This window comes from Coregonus clupeaformis, unplaced genomic scaffold (genome assembly GCF_020615455.1).
Source record: "Coregonus clupeaformis isolate EN_2021a unplaced genomic scaffold, ASM2061545v1 scaf0545, whole genome shotgun sequence".
In the NCBI taxonomy this organism is placed as follows: Eukaryota; Metazoa; Chordata; class Actinopteri; order Salmoniformes; family Salmonidae; genus Coregonus; species Coregonus clupeaformis.
The window spans coordinates 242,490-261,190 of NW_025534000.1; the positions used below are offsets into that span (position 1 = coordinate 242,490).

At 44.8% G+C, this 18,701-nt stretch overlaps 1 protein-coding gene and 1 long non-coding RNA gene across 7 annotated transcripts; both read right to left on the reverse strand.

The window, feature by feature from the left end:
* Positions 1–5,208: 5,208 nt before the first annotated feature.
* LOC123485044 lies at positions 5,209–11,553 on the reverse strand. Of its 6 annotated transcripts, none has more exons than XR_006658832.1 (7): positions 11,492–11,553; positions 11,170–11,267; positions 10,797–10,880; positions 10,613–10,675; positions 10,411–10,485; positions 10,197–10,257; positions 5,209–6,071 (listed from the first exon to the last, which is right to left on the reverse strand). It is a non-coding gene; the product is annotated as an uncharacterized LOC123485044 (long non-coding RNA). The 6 variants fall into 6 exon arrangements; XR_006658831.1 differs by lacking the exon at positions 5,209–6,071 and adding an exon at positions 6,967–7,007 and having other exon boundaries at positions 10,411–10,482; XR_006658829.1 differs by lacking the exon at positions 5,209–6,071 and adding an exon at positions 6,967–7,007.
* A 1,924-nt stretch (positions 11,554–13,477) lies between these two features.
* On the reverse strand, positions 13,478–16,539 carry LOC121555276 (piggyBac transposable element-derived protein 4-like). Its single transcript, XM_045215895.1, has 4 exons — positions 16,314–16,539; positions 15,406–15,891; positions 14,090–15,160; positions 13,478–13,494 (listed from the first exon to the last, which is right to left on the reverse strand). Exons 1-4 carry the CDS (start codon positions 16,537–16,539, stop codon positions 13,478–13,480), a joined length of 1,800 nt encoding a protein of 599 aa, XP_045071830.1.
* Between the last annotated feature and the right edge of the window lie 2,162 nt (positions 16,540–18,701).

Sequence of the window (18,701 nt, forward strand, 5' to 3'; positions counted from 1 at the left end):
GGCGCATGCACGCTGACACGGTCGCCAGGTGTACGGTGTTTCCTCCGACACATTGGTGTGGCTGGCTTCCGGGTTAAGCATGCATTGTGTCAAGAAGCAGTGCGGCTTGGCGGGGTTATGTTTCGGAGGAAGCACGGCTCTCGACCTTCGCCTCTCCCAAGTCCGTACGGGAGTTGCAGCGATGGGACAAAACTGTAACTATCAATTGGATATGACGAAATTGGGGAGAAAACGGGGTAAAAAATAAATACAAATTAAGATGAATTTGTCAATGGGGGACTGGCTAAGATTAAAATACTGCTGTTTCACTGTAATAGATAAATAAAATATGATTTAATTTGAATATGACTATGGTTAGATAATAGGTCATTCTAGCTTGGACAAGGTTTACTTTCTTACTTTATTGTTAGATATGTAAATAAATGAATGTTATTCATCCGTATTATTTGCTCTTTCATAACAGGGAAACTGCATGAACTGCAAGACAACTATAAGAGACTGCAGAATGAGAGCCACAACATAACAGGTAGGTAGTCTAGAGCAGGACTCTACTGACATGGGACTGACTAGCTGCTGTTCTCCTATTCATATCAGAATATTGTCATAACATATCTGTAATTATTGAAGTGCTGTTAAAGGCTGGTCATGACACACATTAACACCATCATCCCAGACAGCCTAGACCCACACCAATTCACATACACTACAGATCCACAGATGAAGCAATCTCAATTGCACTTCACACTGCCCTCTCCCACCTGGACAAGAGGTGAAATAACTATGTGAGAATGCTGTACATAGACTACAGCTCAGCGTTCAACACCATAGTCCCCTCCAATATCATTACCAAGCTAAGGACCCTGGGACTGAACACCTCCCTCTGCAACTGGATCCTGGACTTCCTGACAGGCCGGCCCCAGGTGGTGAGGGTAGGCAACAACACCTCCACCACGCTGACCCTCAACACGGGGGCCCCTCAGGGGTGTGTGCTTAGTCCCCTCCTGTACTCCCTGTTCACCCACGACTGACCCACATTCACATACACTACATACACACACACACACAAACATAACACACATTTACATTTACATTTACATTTTAGTCATTTAGCAGACGCTCTTATCCAGAGCGACTTACAGTTAGCGCATACATTATTTTATCGAACCCACAACCCTGGCGTTGCAAACGCCATGCTCTACCAACTGAGCTACATCCCCTGCCGGCCATTCCCTCCCCTACCCTGGACGACGCTGGGCCAATTGTGCGCCGCCCCATGGGTCTCCCGGTCGCGGCCGGCTACGACAGAGCCTGGATTCGAACCAGGATCTCTAGTGGCACAGCTAGCACTGCGATGCAGTGCCTTAGACCACTGCGCCACTCGGGAGAGACACACACACGCAGACCGACAAAACACAAACACACATACATACATATTACACACACACACTTTTATACTCATAATTTGCTCCTGCTGCTACTCTGTTCTTCATTTTACTCTTATTATGATCCATCCTGATGCCTAGTCACTTTACCCTGCCTTCATGTACATATCTACCTCAAATACCTCAGCATATTGATCTGATACTCGTACTCCCTGTATATAGCTCCATTCTTTTGTATTTTATTTTATTCCTCTTGTGTTACTATTTTGTTTTTATTTTTAACTCTGCATTTTAGGGAAGGGCTCATAAGCAAGAATTTCACGGTAAAGTCTACATCAGTTGTATTCGGCGCATGTGACTAATAACACTTGATTTGATTTGACATACTAATGTAAAGGGGAAGTTGAACCCAATTTAACTAAAACTTCTCATTTCAATACAAAGTTCCATGTTATCAAGATTAGGATTACATTTACACTGCAGTAGTATTGCTTCCCCAAAACATGTTTTAATATTGTATATGCTATCATTGTACTGAATATGAGGAAGGACATGGGTTTTTCTTGACCAGGGAAAAGTCCTGGCCCTAATGGAAATTTGGTAATATGAGTGTGGTGAAGTGCATTGGAAAGTAATTTTATACTTCAAATGTTTTGTTTGCCAACTACATACCTTTTGTATTATGGCCTTAATTCAACAGAACTACACTGTATTCTAATTTGTTGTAAATCTCTTCTGTTCTTAGTCCAGAAAGAGTTGTTATCCTCAGGGCTTCAAGACTGTAAGGCCAACCTGACTAGGGTCAAAGATCTCCTGCCAACCATCCAAGGTCAGTTCAATCCTCCCTATGTACTGTGGTTGTGACTAGATGGATTACAGCTACAAATGAGATTACCATACAAATAAGAATGGAATCATGGATTCATGGAATATAATCATTCTTATACCTATGGATTTACCATTTAACTACTGCGAGAGTTTGGACTTAAGTTTTGAAGCCAGATAACGACTCAGAGTAGGATATAACTTTTTGTTGCTATGGCGATAGATAGCTAGATGCTAGCTAGAGGTAGGGCAGCAATGTGCAGATAGCTGGTGGTCAATATGTACAGAGTTTCAATTTGAAAAGACCACATTTAGGATGCATTGGCATTTAGCAGGACAAATTGGCTTGGTTATATTGTATCTCTGCACTGGCAATTTATTTGAAACGTTATAGTTTATTTCCTACCTCCACCGGAATGTGGCAAGCACGATTACATGATAGGATAGGATGTATATGATTAAATGCAGTATACACTGTTTGTTTACCTCAATATTGATTTAGCTAGCATTGTGAAGCAGTGTCTACGCATACAAGAAACAGTTCATTGATATTTCATCAAAAATAAACAATCGCCAGTGAAACTATTCATTTTTACTTTGAGAAAATCAAAGTGATATCCGACTCTGACTCATCATCTGGCTTCCAAACGCAAGTCCAAACTCTCGCAGTGCTCAATGGTGAATCTCGTCCGTAGCTGTACTCCATCTAGTCACAACCATATACTCTAACCTATGACAGAATGAGCGTGGATGTCCAATGGCCAGTAGTTCAATTATAGGATATGTGGTGGAGCTGTTCTTCAACTTGTTACCCAGTCAGGCCAATTCTGATCTTTTTTCCCACTAATTGGTATTTTGACCATAGGAGGTTGGTGGCACCGTAATTGGGGAGGACGGGCTCAAGGTAATGGCTGGAGCGGAATTGGTGGAATGGTATCAAATACATCAAACACATGGTTTCCATGTGCATGATCCCATTCCAATTACTCCCTTCCAGCCATTATTATGAGCCGTCCTTCCCTCAGCAGCCTCCACTGCTTTTGACCAATCAGATCAGCTCTTTTGCTGATCATTTGCCCAATTATTGTCAAAAGATCTGATTGCTCAAAATACCAATATTTGTAAATATGCGTTCTCATGTAACATTTTACATTTTAGTCATTTAGCAGACGCTCTTATCCAGAGTGACTTACAGTTAGTGCATTTTAGTAAATAATTAAATATACAGTAGTATTAGAGAAATTATTATTGTAAAGATGTTATTTACTGGTTTAGCCTGGATGGTTTAGGATGCATGGTTTAGCCTGTATGGTTTAGCCTGTTATCTCAACCTTCTTTCCAGGAAAATGTAACTCGTTTGTTGGAGATGGATTCTAACAATGGGATTCATTAATTAATCTGTTTTTATAGACTTATTTGTATGTGTTGGTCTAATAGATGGAATTAGACATGAATTAATAAATAAATAAACACTTCATGATCTAAATGTTTTATGTTCACAATTTTCTGTATTTGCGGTTCGGTATCTGAGTCTATATCAAGTCTTAGTCAATCTAACAACGTGGTCTCTGAGAGGGATGGAGGGTAGTTTAGTAGGGGTCTCTGAGAGGGATGGAGGATAGTTTAGTAGGGGGTCTCTGAGAGGGATGGAGGGTAGTTTAGTAAGGGGTCTCTGAGAGGGATGGAGGGTAGTTTAGTAGGAGGTCTCTGAGAGGGATGGAGGGTAGTTTAGTAGGGGGTCTCTGATAGGGATGGAGGGTAGTTTAGTAGGGGGTCTCTGAGAGGGATGGAGGGTAGTTTAGTAGGGGGTCTCTGAGAGGGATGGAGGGTAGTTTAGTAGGGGGTCTCTGAGAGGGATGGAGGGTAGTTTAGTAGGGTGTCTCTGAGAGGGATGGAGGGTAGTTTAGTAGGGGGTCTCTGAGAGGGATGGAGGGTAGTTTAGTAGGAGGTCTCTGAGAGGGATGGAGGGTAGTTTAGTAGGGGGTCTCTGATAGGGATGGAGGGTAGTTTAGTAGGGGGTCTCTGAGAGGGATGGAGGGTAGTTTAGTAGGGGGTCTCTGATAGGGATGGAGGGTAGTTTAGTAGGGGGTCTCTGAGAGGGATGGAGGGTAGTTTAGTAGGGGTCTCTGAGAGGGATGGATGGTAGTTTAGTAGGAGGTCTCTGAGAGGGATGGAGGGCAGTTTAGTAGGGGGTCTCTGAGAGGGATGGAGGGGTAGTTTAGTAGGGGGTCTCTGAGAGGGATAGAGGGTAGTTTAGTAGGAGGTCTCTGAGAGGGATGGAGGGTAGTTTAGTAGGGGGTCTCTGATAGGGATGGAGGGTAGTTTAGTAGGGGGTCTCTGAGAGGGATGGAGGGTAGTTTAGTAGGGGTCTCTGAGAGGGATGGATGGTAGTTTAGTAGGGGGTCTCTGAGAGGGATGGAGGGTAGTTTAGTAGGGGTCTCTGAGAGGGATGGAGGGTAGTTTAGTAGGGGTCTCTGAGAGGGATGGAGGGGTAGTTTAGTAGGGGGTCTCTGAGAGGGATGGAGGGTAGTTTAGTAGGGGGTCTCTGAGAGGGATGGAGGGTAGTTTAGTAGGGGGTCTCTGAGATAGATGGAGGGTAGTTTAGTAGGGGGTCTCTGAGAGGGATGGAGGGTAGTTTAGTAGGGGTCTCTGAGAGGGATGGAGGGTAGTTTAGTAGGGGTCTCTGAGAGGGATGGAGGGTAGTTTAGTAGGGGGTCTCTGAGAGGGATGGAGGGTAGTTTAGTAGGGGGTCTCTGAGAGGGATGGAGGGTAGTTTAGTAGGGTAGTTTATCTCCTATTGTAAAGTACACTGTGTCTGGTTTGTTGACATCATTCTCAAAATATATTTTTTATAGCTATAATTGACTGTCTTACTTCTGTATATCTCCATACAACCAGCTGGATGTGACAGAAGTTACTGAATTTGAGATTTTTTTATATGCCTCATCTTATTAATAATTAGACATACAGTATATATTAGAAAAATAATGATATACTCAGATGACTGATTGGTTGGTTGGTTGATGGAATAGTTGATTTATTGATTAATTGGGTCCAATTCAGGAAGTAAACTGGAAGTCCAATTCAATCAATGACTTCTCAAGTCAGTTCAATGGAAATGCACTATAGCAGATAATGGCACACATGCATAAATATGGCAGAATTCAGATATGACATCATTATTTTAGCATTATCCACTGAGTTTTTAAATGACGGCGCACGACATGGTTCAATGAAGCACAATCTACTTTTTGAAATTGCTGGCGTCTTGAAGCTAACATTTATATTATGTATATTGTGCTAATGAACTTACAAAGAAATATTAATGGAGAGCAATGCAAAATACGCTGAACTTAGCCAAACAAAGAATGTGTGGTAAGTGCATGGAGGCCGCCATCTTTATGGACCTCCTCTATTGTCACATCTATTTTCTATGCAAACTTGCTAAATGTTAACAAAAGATCACTGGACAAATTAATGGAAACCTAGCTATGGAGTGGGATGGAGGGGTAATGTATCTCCTTTTGTCCAGTACACTGTCTGGTTTGTTGAAGTTATTCCATTCTTTGTCCACTCGATGGCGTTGTGCTGCAGCTGGTTTCTATACGGTGCTGTAGAAGACTATAGAAGAATGATGTAGGCTCTGCCTCAGAAGGGCTCTGTGATTCTGTCCTCTCTTCTGGTGAAGTGTACTCTTTGTCTCCTGGATGGACTTCTTCTCCTCCTGCTACTGCTGGTACTGCTGCTCCTGGTCTCCCTGCAGTGTCGTGGATTGATGTCACCTTCAGAGATGGAAGAGGGCTGTGGTTCTGGCCTCTCACCTGCTGGAACATTCACTAGGCTGTCAGCTTCTAGAACAACAACCTGTTAGGAGATGAGAAATCACAATGTAAATTATCACTTTTTTTATCCTGTGAAAACATAGATAAATAATTGAAAGAGAGGATATCTGCAGTAGCTGTTCTTCTTTAGTGGATGGAGGTGTTTTGCCAGATATGATCCATCCTACAACAACTAACACACCAACGAAGAACACCCCAATAACACTGCCCACAATGGTTCCAACTGGTGATGCTGCAGTTTGCCCATCCTTCTCTTCGCTTCTTGTGATTGGTCAAAAGACCAATTAGTGGAAAAAATATCAAAATTGGTCTGTCTGTCTAAACACAGCCTTTGTGTAATAATAATAATAATAATATAATATGCCATTTAGCAGACGCTTTTATCCAAAGCGCCATACAGTCATGCGTGCATACATTTTTGTGTATGGGTGGTCCCGGGGATCGAACCCACTACCTTGGCGTTACAAGCGCCGTGCTCTACCAGCTGAGCTACAGAGGACCACTGTGTAGAGAGAGAGTAGTTCACTGGGTTATAATCCACCCACTAAAATGTAAGAACAAAATGACTAACCAACAAACAATACAATACAAATCAATACGCAATACAATTGCTGTAGCTGCAGATAAGATCCATCATCATTACACCATATCATTGTTTAAAAAGCTGTTACAATAATACACAATTAAACCATGATTCAATAAAATATATTTGTTTTAGTAAAAACACAAGAGAAAAATCCTTCATGTACAATGTGTTATTGTGTGTGTGCTTGTGTGTTTGTGTGTGTGTGTTTGTAAGTGCATGCATGTGTGTGTGTGTGTGTTTTTGTTTGCAAGTATGTGTGTGCGTGTATGTTTGTGCATGGCTCTGTGTGTGTGTGTGTGTGTGCATAATCCATGTCCACAGGTTTCTCCTGCTCCTCCTCTGATGGTGTGTCCCTCCATCTCCCTCAAGGACCTGTAACATATCACCACACAAAGTTATTTATCCCTCCATCTCCCTCAAGGACCTGTAACATATCACCACACAAAGTTATTTATCCCTCCATCTCCCTCAAGGACCTGTAACATATCACCACACCAGTGGCGGCTCCTGAAAAAATTCTCAGGGGGGGCAATTTTTCTGATGATTTAGGTGACCTACACACATTTTCAAAAAGATATGTCCAGCAACAACATGAAGACAGGGGCAGCATATAAGTCAATGCCAGAAGCATTTATTGACTGATCTCAAAAGTGTTGGCTTACAAAAGCAAAATAAGTTATCACAGTAAAAATAATCAAGGGTGTTCTTTCACATTCCTCAACACTGCATAAACAATATGCATTTCCATAAACAAATGAAATATCAGCTGAAAATACAGCATCTTGGTATTTGTTCAGATTGCAGGATCAACAAGAGCTTTTACCACATTTTTTGCCTCATGGTTGAATTGGAAATATGTGCACCTGAGCATAATTCACAACAAGCAAGCAGGAGCTTTTGATAGAGGCTACTGAAAACATTGATGCAAGTTATTGGTAATAATAAATTTTTATAGACTTCCATATTCTGCCCTCTTGTATATATTTGTGAAAATGAACAGTGATAGACATTTTGCCTGAAAACAGAATTTGAAAATAATTTCTAGAAAAGGTAAACACAGCTATCTGTATGGCTTTGTAAAAATGAACAACCATATTCTGGCCAATTGTATAGATTTGTAAATATGAACAACCATATTCTGGCCAATTGTATAGATTTGTAAAAATGAACATGAACAGATTATTATTATTTTTTTTTAATGAAAAATAACTATTTTAAACAACATCAACTGTGAACTGATTTGGGCGTGTGTGTGTTAAAGAGACAGACAGGGAGGGACAAAGAGAGAGAGAGGCTACATTACTTGTACTGAAACTGTTCTCTTCTCTCTTTCAATGCAGCAAAGCGGTCAATGACTTTCTCATTGAAATCAGGCATGCTGAGGACTAGTTCCCTCTCCATGGAAAGCATGGCCAGTGCATTCAGACGTTCCTGGCCCATTGAATTTCGCAGGAATGTCTTAACTCGTGTCAAAGTTGAGAAACATCTCTCAGCTTCAGCTGTTGTCATTGGAGTAGTTATGAGGATGTTCAACAGAGTCACAGTCTCAGAGAACGTCTCCTGGAGGTTGTAGCTCATGAGAACCTGGTACAGTGCCAGTGCACCACAGTTTGACTTTCTCGTCATCGGCAAAAATACCGTTCAGTCTCTCCAAAAGCACACTGGCGATTGAGACTGAGGTTGATTCCGAGATGGGAAGGAACTCAAAAAAGCGCTCCTGCACTTTGTGGTTGCTATCTATGTACCTCAGCACAAGCACCAGCTGTGTCTGTGTAGAAACGTCCGTGGTCTCGTCAGCTTGGATAGCTACGAAGTTCGCCGACTTCACCTCATGACCGCTAGCATACACTCCAGTAGCTCGTTTTGAATGGTCTTTGATGTGAACTTCTTTCAAAGAGACAATCGAGTTGCACTGAACGTTAGCCATCTTGATAGTAGTACGTGGATTGATTGACGCTGCTACCCGCTCTTTTCTTAGTTACGTTCATGGTTATGTTACGTATGACGAAAGCGCGTAAGTGCAAGCCCTCAGAAATCCATAGAGATTGTATTGAAAGCTCTGATATTAGAATTTTTTTTTTTTACATGAGAGTCTATGAGAGACTTCTGGGGCGATTTTCAACCTGACTGAAATCGCCCCAAAAGGGGGGCATTTGAAGCACGACTTTAGCCTGATTGGACATTTAGTGGCAGATCAGACGTCTAGATTAGAACACTGATAACTACTGTTGCCGTGATATAATTGATTAGAAAAAAATCCCTTCCTTTTCCCGTTTGGCAGTGCGTCGCCCATATCGCCCTAATGAACACACCGCCCCTGCACCACACAAAGTTATTTATCCCTCCACCTCCCTCAAGGACCTGTAACATATCACCACACAAAGTTATTTATCCCTCCATCTCCCTCAAGGACCTGTAACATATCACCACACAAAGTTATTTATCCTCCCATCTCCCTCAAGAACCTGCAACATTTCACCACACAAAGTTATTTATCCCTCCATCTCCCTCAAGGACCTGCAACATATCACCACACAAAGTTATTTATACATCCATCTCCCTTAAGGACCTGTAACATATCACCACACAAAGTTATTTATCCCTCCATCTCCCTCAAGGACCTGTAACATATCACCACACAAAGTTATTTATCCCTCCATCTCCCTCAAGGACCTGTAACATATCACCACACAAAGTTATTTATCCTCCCATCTCCCTCAAGAACCTGCAACATATCACCACACAAAGTTATTTATCCCTCCATCTCCCTCAAGGACCTGTAACATATCACCACACAAAGTTATTTATCCATCCATCTCCCTCAAGGACCTGTAACATATCACCACACAAAGTTATTTATCCCTCCATCTCCCTCAAGGACCTGTAACATATCACCACACAACGTTATTTATCCCTCCATCTCCCTCAATGACCTGTAACTTATCACCACACAACGTTTTTTATTGGTATAATTTAAACAGGTAGAGTATACTTTGATATACTTTGGGCTCCCGAGTGGCGCAGCGGTCTAAGGTACTGCATCTCAGTGCTTGAGGCGTCACTACAGACCCCCTGGTTCGATTCCAGGCTGTATCACAACCGGCTGTGATTGGGAGTCCCATAGGGCGGCGCACAATTGGCCCAGCGTCGTCCGGGTTTGACCAGTGTAGGCCGTCATTGTAAATAAGAATTTGTTCTTAACTGACTTGCCTGGAAAAATAAATATCAGAGCATTATTTTCATAAGTATAATACAGGTGCAGCATCTTAATTTGATCACTCTGCTGTTGCAGGAAATGTCCTGCACAGCAGGAAATGCAAACTCGTAGTGTATTCTAGATCTAAAAAAGGCTTCTAAAGTTTGTAATTTCTACTAGAATTTCAGACTTCATTTTCCTTAACTACAAATGTATCAAGCCCTACAAAAATTTCCATTAATTATAATACATACAATACTTCAAATTTCCTTTTGCTGCAGGATTATTTTCTTTCTTTGAGAAACTGGTGAAATTAAGATCCTTCACCTGTATTAGTGTCAATAGCATATGGCTATTAGTCTTACCTGGGGCTGTGTGTGGCTTCACTTGAGAAAAGACAATCTGCCGCTGGTGGGGTTGCTTTTTCTGTAGGAGGATGAACATCAGCATAATACGATACTTATATCCAGAATAATATCCAGAATAATATCCAGAATAATATACAGCTATTCAATATGGGGTCAAAGAGGAGTGAGGTTCTGATAGGGGGAATATGGAGGGAGGGATGTCTAGTCTTACCTCTCTTCTTATTGGCTTTGACCTTCTTTTGGAGGTCAACCTCAGCATAGGTCACATCAACAGGTCCAGCTGCTGCTGACAATGGACATTTCCAGTCAACAAATGAAGGAATTAGCTTAATACATATTCTACCTCTTCATCACAAACTCAGAAATTACGAATTAAGGTTTTAATGACTGCCAACCTGTAGAATGGGTCTTACCTGTGGCTTCCCCTGTCTTCACCTCAGAGTAGACAGGATTTTATTTTGGATAATCTCTCTTTACTGAGGAGGAGGAAGAGGAGCAGAGAACTTGTAAATATATTTATATATATGTACACATTGTAACTCATCTTAGATCCACTGCTACATTTCTTTCTCAATATATGTCACAGTTGAGAGTCACCTTTCTTTTTCTTGTCCAACTTGTTCAGTTGAATCTGGACGTAAGTCACATGACTTGGTCCAGCAGCAGAAGCACCAGCAGCATCTGAGACATAATACACAAACACCTCCACTTAGTCAAACTCTACATGTCATATTAAATGAAGAGAAGCATTCATACGGAAAACGTTACATTACACTACCATTATCATTGTTGTCTGAGGGATTGATCGTATCGTAGATCGAAAAAGAGAGAAATCTTAGTTTGGTTATTCCTCAGCTTGCCTATGAACATATAGTATGATAACATGTTGTATACAAAGTGGATGTTGATGAGTCAGTGTATGAGGTTACAGAGAGAGGAGAGTGGTAGAGGTCTGGGCTGAGAGACTGACCATGCTGCTGATGTGTATACCCAGTATCAGGAGCCTGGCCCTGGGTAGATCCTTGGTCCTGTTGGGGGTCCTGGTTGGTGCTCTGGGGCTGAGGGGGCCTACAGGGAGAGAGATACTCAGCATAGGAAGCACAGAGAAGATGTTATACTGTACGTATCAATATAGTTGAGAGAAAGGTGTCGTCACCAGAATATTCTGTTGAACTAGAAACATTGTGTTATGTACTGAACTTTCTTCAAATATTTATATTATATTTAGACATTTCTCTCCTAAACATGTAATTGAATGTTTTGAATTAAATGAGAAATTTTAAATGTCTCACCTTTTGCTGTTTTGATATCTCCACAGCAGGACCAGGAGAATGACCAGTAGAACACCAGCAACTACCAGACCCACAACCACTCCTACTAGGACTGATGTAGAGGATCCAGGAGCTACGACTGGAGAGAGAACAGCACAACACCATCAGACTCTGATGCAGAAAATAAATAAAGTAGTTTAATTCCTGTATGTATCTGAGTCTGATGACTTGGAGATCAGAGATGATAAGAGAGGGATGAAATGTTTTACTCTGTTCTCCTCACACACGGTCAGGGAGAGCAGCTGATAAGCAGCAGTAAGGTACGGCTCACTGTGACAGGTAAGGGTCTCAATCACAACCGTGCCCTGTTTTAAATGTGCACTCTGTAGGATTTATGCTAGATTTGCCTCTAGGGGCGCAAGTGAGACAAAATGCAATCATTGGACATAAGTGACCCTCCACACCCAGAAGTAAAAGTTTAGGAATTTCATATTTTGTACATGTCACTAGTTTGATAGCCTATTTATTATAGGCAAAACTGTTATTTCAAATCATTTCAAAGTGTTGCTAAATTTTATCTCTACATTATTCAAATTTCATTGCACGTTTTGTTTTTGTAAAATGTGTTATCTATTCACAAGACCTTCCTTTGTTTCTGTTCAAATGTCCAGAGCGTCTCGTTGAGCCTAGTGTTTGTAAGGTCTTCAGCGTTTTGAAGGACGGCCACTGTGTGATGGCTCTTCAGTGCTCCTCTACAGTGAAGGACACCAGCTTTTCTTGGGAACCAGAGGCTTTGTTTGACGGCTCCTTCTGGAGGGGGAGTCCCAATGCCAACATATCTGTTGTCTGGTCATCTTACAGCCCCAACAGAAATGTCACCTTCATCTGTATTGCCAGCAACGGGCTCACTAACGTCTCTAGGGTTGTGAGGGAGACATGCCAAGGTACAGTCATTTCTAGGGCCAGGATTTATTTCTGTAACACATGACCTGACCAGGAAAAACTGGTGTATTCATGAACCTTTGGGCAGGGAATTCTTAGGCCAGCCAGCTATGCAGTAAGACAGGGAGGAATTATTGTAGATGCTGGTGAAGCTTGCGGTTGAATTTGTGAACAAAGTGAGGCATTATTTGTGTTCTTACCTTGTTACCACACTCTTTTGTTCTCTCCTATGTCCTCAGATGAACAGCCCAAGCCTGACGTGGTGGTGGAGGGGGAGACACGCGTCCCTGGGATCATAATGTTGCTCTTAGGATTTCTGTTCGGATGTCTTAACATATATTTTCAGAGGTGAGTGGGAGTTAAAAATTACAAAAAAAAATCATTTCTATCAAATTTCACAGTGTCTTGTGTATAAATAAACGCTCCCTTAATTTAAGTTCTAGCTGAAATGAAGACGTGTTACAACCTATATTTTGTGTGCTAGGTGCAAAATAGAAGATATCACTGACTGCCTTGTTTTATGTTTGTCATAGAGTCCTTCACATGCATTTACATTTTCGTCATTTAGCAGACGCTCTTATCCAGAGCGACTTACAAATTGGTGCATTCACCTTATGATAGCCAGTGGGACAACCACTTTACAATATATCACTTTTTTTGGGGGGTGGGGTAGGGGGAGGGTAGAAGGATTACTTTTATCCTATCCCAGGTATTCCTTAAAGAGGTGGGGTTTCAAGTGTCTCCGGAAGGTGGTGAGTGACTCCGCTGTCCTGGCGTCGTGAGGGAGCTTGTTCCACCATTGGGGTGCCAGAGCAGCAAACAGTTTTGACTGGGGGTCACGCCAAGGTTCTTTGCACTCTGGGAGGAGGACACAACGGAGTTGTCAACCGTGATGGCGAGATCATGGAGCGGGCAGTCCTTCCCCGGGAGGAAGAACAGCTCCGTCTTGCCGAGGTTCAGCATGAGGTGGTGATCCGTCATCCACACTGATATGTCTGCCAGACATGCAGAGATGCGATTCGCCACCTGGTTATCAATCAGGTTCAACAAGTAAGCAGCTTTACTTTAGAAACAACTTCCTCCTGTGCACAGACATCAAACAGCTCAACGTCTAGTTTTGATTTACGTTTGGTTGAGTTGTCAACTAATGTGAATTCAATGTGAAATCAACCCCAAAAAATCAATATGTCATTGGATTTAGGTCTAAGGTTGGTGAAAAAAATATGAAATGCCTTTACATTACAGATTTTTTTCAAATCCATTCACTTTTCCACGTTGCTTCAATCTCCTCACATAGATTGTTTTGATTGAAATGTGGAAACAATGTTGATTCAACCAGTGTTTGACTGTTTGACCAGTGGGTATGTACATCAAATGTCTATACCAAGGTTTGTTGGTATTTTTTGGTGTTTTTACAGGCGTCGAAGCATCAACCAGGTCGGTACTACACTTTCGGGAACTGAAAAAACTCCAGCCTACCTATAGAAAGGAGCTGAACATGGTAGTCGACAAAGTGCCTGAAGAAGAGCACCTGCCCTGACTGAAATGTCTCCCTGACTCCCCCACTCAAGCTACTGCCTATACATACTGCCTCAATGCCTTATCATCTGAAGCTGTTGAATCCAATCGCCCAAGAATCTGCCAGATCCTTTTGTTTTTGTGATAGTTTTTTTTTAACCCTCCCGTTGTCCTGGTATTCTGTACACACGCCGTGCCCTCCGGGTCGAACTGTCCCCCTCTCACTAAAGGCCCAGTTGGAACATGTGGGACAGTATGGGTGCGAACAGCCTTTGCAGATGTATTTGTTACACCTGGTGCACACCGTGTGTGTTTTACAGTCCTTCTTTGTGGGGCAGACCTGACACCTCTTCCTCTTACTGGGTTGTGCGGGGTTGGGTGCTTGGGCCGGTGCTGCGTGGTCCGGTGCTGCGGGGGCGTGATCCCGCCTGGGCTGATCACGATACGTAGCCCTCTGAACAGCTTTGACGAGCGCCGCAGAGGCTTCGGTGCGAGGGAGACGGGCCCTTCTTTGTATGAACGGAGTCACTAGTGCCTTTCCCAGCTGCTCGAGGAACACCCTCCTCTTGTTTCGCTTGCCAGGCATCCAAGTGGGGTTGAGCTCTCGCCATATGACAAAAGCGTTGTAAGAGGACACGTCAAGGATGTTGTGGAAGATGACCAGGGGCCAGCGCGCGGTCATCCTCCTGCAGCTGTAGGTTCCAATCACCTTGTCTAGGTTGTCCACACCTCCCTTGTTGCTGTTGTAGTCTAGGACGATGGCCGGCTTCTTGTCCTGGCGACGGCTAACGTGAGCCTCGGTGTGCAGCGTGCTCAGGAGTAAGACGTTCTTGTTTTTCTTTGCCAGGTAGGACACTAGAGCGGTGGTGGGCGTGAAGGCGAACTTGGAGGAGAAGAGGAGCCTGTCCTTTGAGGCGAGCAGCGCCTGCGGGAGCTCTGGCTTGTTCTTTCTGACTGTGCCGACCACGGTGACGTTCCTGGTCAGGAGCTGGCGCGCGAGCTCGTATGAGGTGAAGAAATTGTCGCAGGTGACGTTGTGACCCCTGAGTCCCTGCGTCAAATCGAGCACGACCCTCATCCCCTGGTTCTTCTCGGGGCCTCCGCATGTGGCCTTGCCGGTGTAGACCTGCATCTTCCAGGCGTAGCTGGATTTGGAGTCGCAGGCCACCCATGTCTTGATGCCGTATTTGGCCGGCTTGCTTGGGATATACTGGCGGAAAGGACATCGGCCTGGAGGAGAGAGAGAGAGAGAGAGAGAGAGAGAGAGAGAGAGAGAGAGAGAGAGAGAGAGAGAGAGAGAGAGAGAGAGAGAGAGAGAGAGAGAGAGAGAGAGAGAGAGAGAGAGAGAGAGAGAGAGAGAGAGAGAGAAAAGACAAGAGATTAGCTTTAGCGTGTTGTGTTGTGTTGTGTTGTGTTCAGTGTTGTGTTCAGTGTTGTTGTTGTGCTCTTGTACGGTGTTGTTGGCCCCGGCACACCTCTGAAAGGGACCAGTTGCTCGTCCACCGTCACGTCGGCCCCGGGGTTGTAGAGGAGCGGCAGCCTCTCGACCCACTTGTCCCAGACCTCTCTCACGGCCGCAAGTTTGTCACCGCCGCCTGCTGCGCGTCTCTCGGCTCTGGTCTGGCGGTCGTCGAAGCGAAGGAGTCTCGAGTAAGCGTGAAAGACTTTGAGCGGCATGGTTGCGCGGAAAATGGTCCTTCCGCTCTCGGCGTCCCAGAGCCTAGAGGCCGCTTCGCCTCGGGACCTGTACACGCCGGCTAGGATGAGCAGCCCTACGTAGGCTCGCAGGTCTGTGGAGTCCATCGCTTTCCAGCGGCCGCCGCCGCCGCGGTCGCGGTCTTCGTGGTCTTCGTGGCCGTCGTCGTCGGCGTAGTGGCGGTCGTCGCCGTCGCCGTCCCCGTCGCCTCGGGCTCCGTATTTTCGAACGCCCTCCAGATTGGTCATCTCCAGGATGATGTCTTCTATCTCGCGTGTGAAAAACAAGCGAAACGTGGAGAGGATGTCGCGGGCTTGGCCTACGGCCTGCCTAGTAGGCCCGGGCCTCATGTCCTCCGGCACCTCAGCAACCGGCCTGTTACTTTTTGCCGCTGCGGCGGCCCCTCCGACGCCCCGATTGTTGTCACAGGGCACCGAGCACCATTGGATTTGGCCGTTTCTCGACACGAATGTCTCTCTTTCCACTCGAGGGATATCGTGTTGTGTTCTGCGGCTGATCCTCGGCGGCGGCTGCGGCAGCGGCGGATGTCTCCTCGCTCTCCTCGCTCTCTTTCACCTTCCCCTTGTTCTTCCCCTTGTTCTTCTTCTTCTTCTTCTTCTTCTTCTTCTTCTTCTTGTTGGTCGTCGTTGTCGTCGTCATTGTCTCGTTCGTCTTCTACGCCTTGACCTTGTTCTACTTGGACATTGTCCTCGTCGTCAGCGGCGGCAGCGGCTGCGGCGTCGTAGTCGTCGTCGTCGTCGTCGTCGTCCTCTGTGGTCTCCTCGTCCTCTGGGTTGTATTCCTCCCCGTCTTCGTCTTCGGACGCTTCCTCGTCCGCTTCCTCGTCGCAGTCAGAGTCATTGGAAAATATCTGTTCTAGGACCTGTTTGGCCGTGAATCGCACAGCACTCATAATAGCTTCGGCACCCAGGCTGGGGAAGTCCCCAAGACCTCTCTCTTCGGCACGTGTCCGGACATGCCACGGAGGCAATATTAGTAGTAGTAGTAGTAGTAGTAGTAGTAGTAGTAGTAGTAGTAGTAGTAGTAGTAGTAGTAGTAGTAGTAGTAGTAGTAGTAGTAGTTGTTGTTATTGGTGTTGGTGTTGGTGTTTGTTTACGGCTTACCTAGTACCTCTGGCTCAGAGCTTATGCCTCTAACGTGTAGCCTGGGTCGTTTTGACCCAGACAGGACAGGACAGGACAGGACAACGCTAGGGGTTATACAGCAACTCGCTCAAACACATAGGCTCTGACACGTAGCCTGGGTCTTTTTGACCCGGTCAGGACAGCGGGAGGGGATATACAGCCACTAGCTCTAACACCTAGGCTCTGACACGTAGCCTGGGTCTTTTTTGACCCGGACAGGACAGGACAGGACAACGCTAGGGGTTATACAGCCACTAGCTCTAACACCTAGGCTCTGACACGTAGCCTGGGTCTTTTTGACCCGGACAGGACAGGACAGGACAAGGCTAGGGGATATACAGCCACTAGCTCTAACACCTAGGCTCTGACACGTAGCCTGGGTCTTTTTGACCCGGACAGGACAGGACAGGACAACGCTAGGGGTTATACAGCCACTAGCTCAAACACATAGGCACTGACACGTAGCCTGGGTCTTTTTGACCCGGTCAGGACAGCAGGAGGAGATATACAGCCACTCGCTCTAACACCTAGGCTCTAACACGTAGCCTGGGTCCTTTTGACCCGGACAGGACAGGACAGGACAGCGGGAGGAGATATACAGCGAGCCACTCGCTCTAACACCTAGGCTCTAACATTAACCAAAAAAAAAACAATAAATGAATATAATATAATTTATTATTTTTATGGGAGTGGTCATTGAATCCACAATATAACAGGTTCGTGTCTCACAGACAAACAACATCCATCGAAGCTATGTCGACTTTCCAGAACACAGAAAAGGCAAAGGGCGATTCTCGCTGCATCACTGCAGTGTTTGACATACACACGTCGGACTCCAGTCACGTAACTACTACTACCGACAATACCACCACCACCACCACCTTTGTCGGCACCGTGATCGGTCTGGGCATCGGAGGGTCGACTCGACTGAATCTGAGCACCATCAACTTCAACGACATCTATTCTGCGTTCAATCGAGTAGTGAACAACATACCCATACTTCTCGGGTACACGGTGAAAAGCCTCTCGGTCATGCCCAACAACAAACTGGAGGTGAGACTATTTGTCGAACCCAAATATAGTCTGTTGAGGTATGAGCTGTGGCTCGTTCGGGTCGTAGGACAGGCTCTGCTCTTGTGGTTTTACCACGGTGCAGTGTCACACATCATGGTGACACACCGGGACCATGTGCAGAAGATACACCGTGAAGCTGTGGGATGGTGTCCCTGTGCTGCAACGTTGACCGGTTTCGACGACAGCGAGTCTTGTACTTGTGCTTTGTACTACGACATGTGGGACATGGACGTTCGTCACAGCCACGTCCGAGACCATTTGTTGACATATTATCGGACATATCGGCAAATGCCATGCGACATCTCATCCGTGTGTAGCGGTGTCCACATGACAGATCTCTCAGATGAGGAACAGACACTTCTGATGAAGAAAGTCGCCTGGATATTTCAAGGCTTTTCTGTTGGCCCCAAACAACACGCCATGATGGGGATCCGTTCGAGCTTAGGCATACCTTGTGATTTCACGAAAACCCAAAATGTTGTACCGCAAGTATACAAGTTGACAGACTGTCAGAATGAAACACGTGCGGAGATGTTCAATTGTCAGCAAGCCGAAGAGCAGATGAAATATATTCACTTGTCGAGGAAATGGTTATCTTGGGTTTCCAGCATTGTCCTCGAGTAGTGACACACACCTACAATATTACAAGGAAATCACCAGATTCTTTACCAAGTAAAAATTTCACTGTAATGTCTGTACCTACAATGTGACCAATAAAAGTTTATTTAATTTCATTTGCAAGGGTCCCGTTCACAGCACACACTCGCTCTAACACTCTAACACGTAGCCTGGGTCGTTTTGACCCCAGCCAGGACACGAGAGGACAACGCTAGGGGTCATACAGCCACTCGCTCTA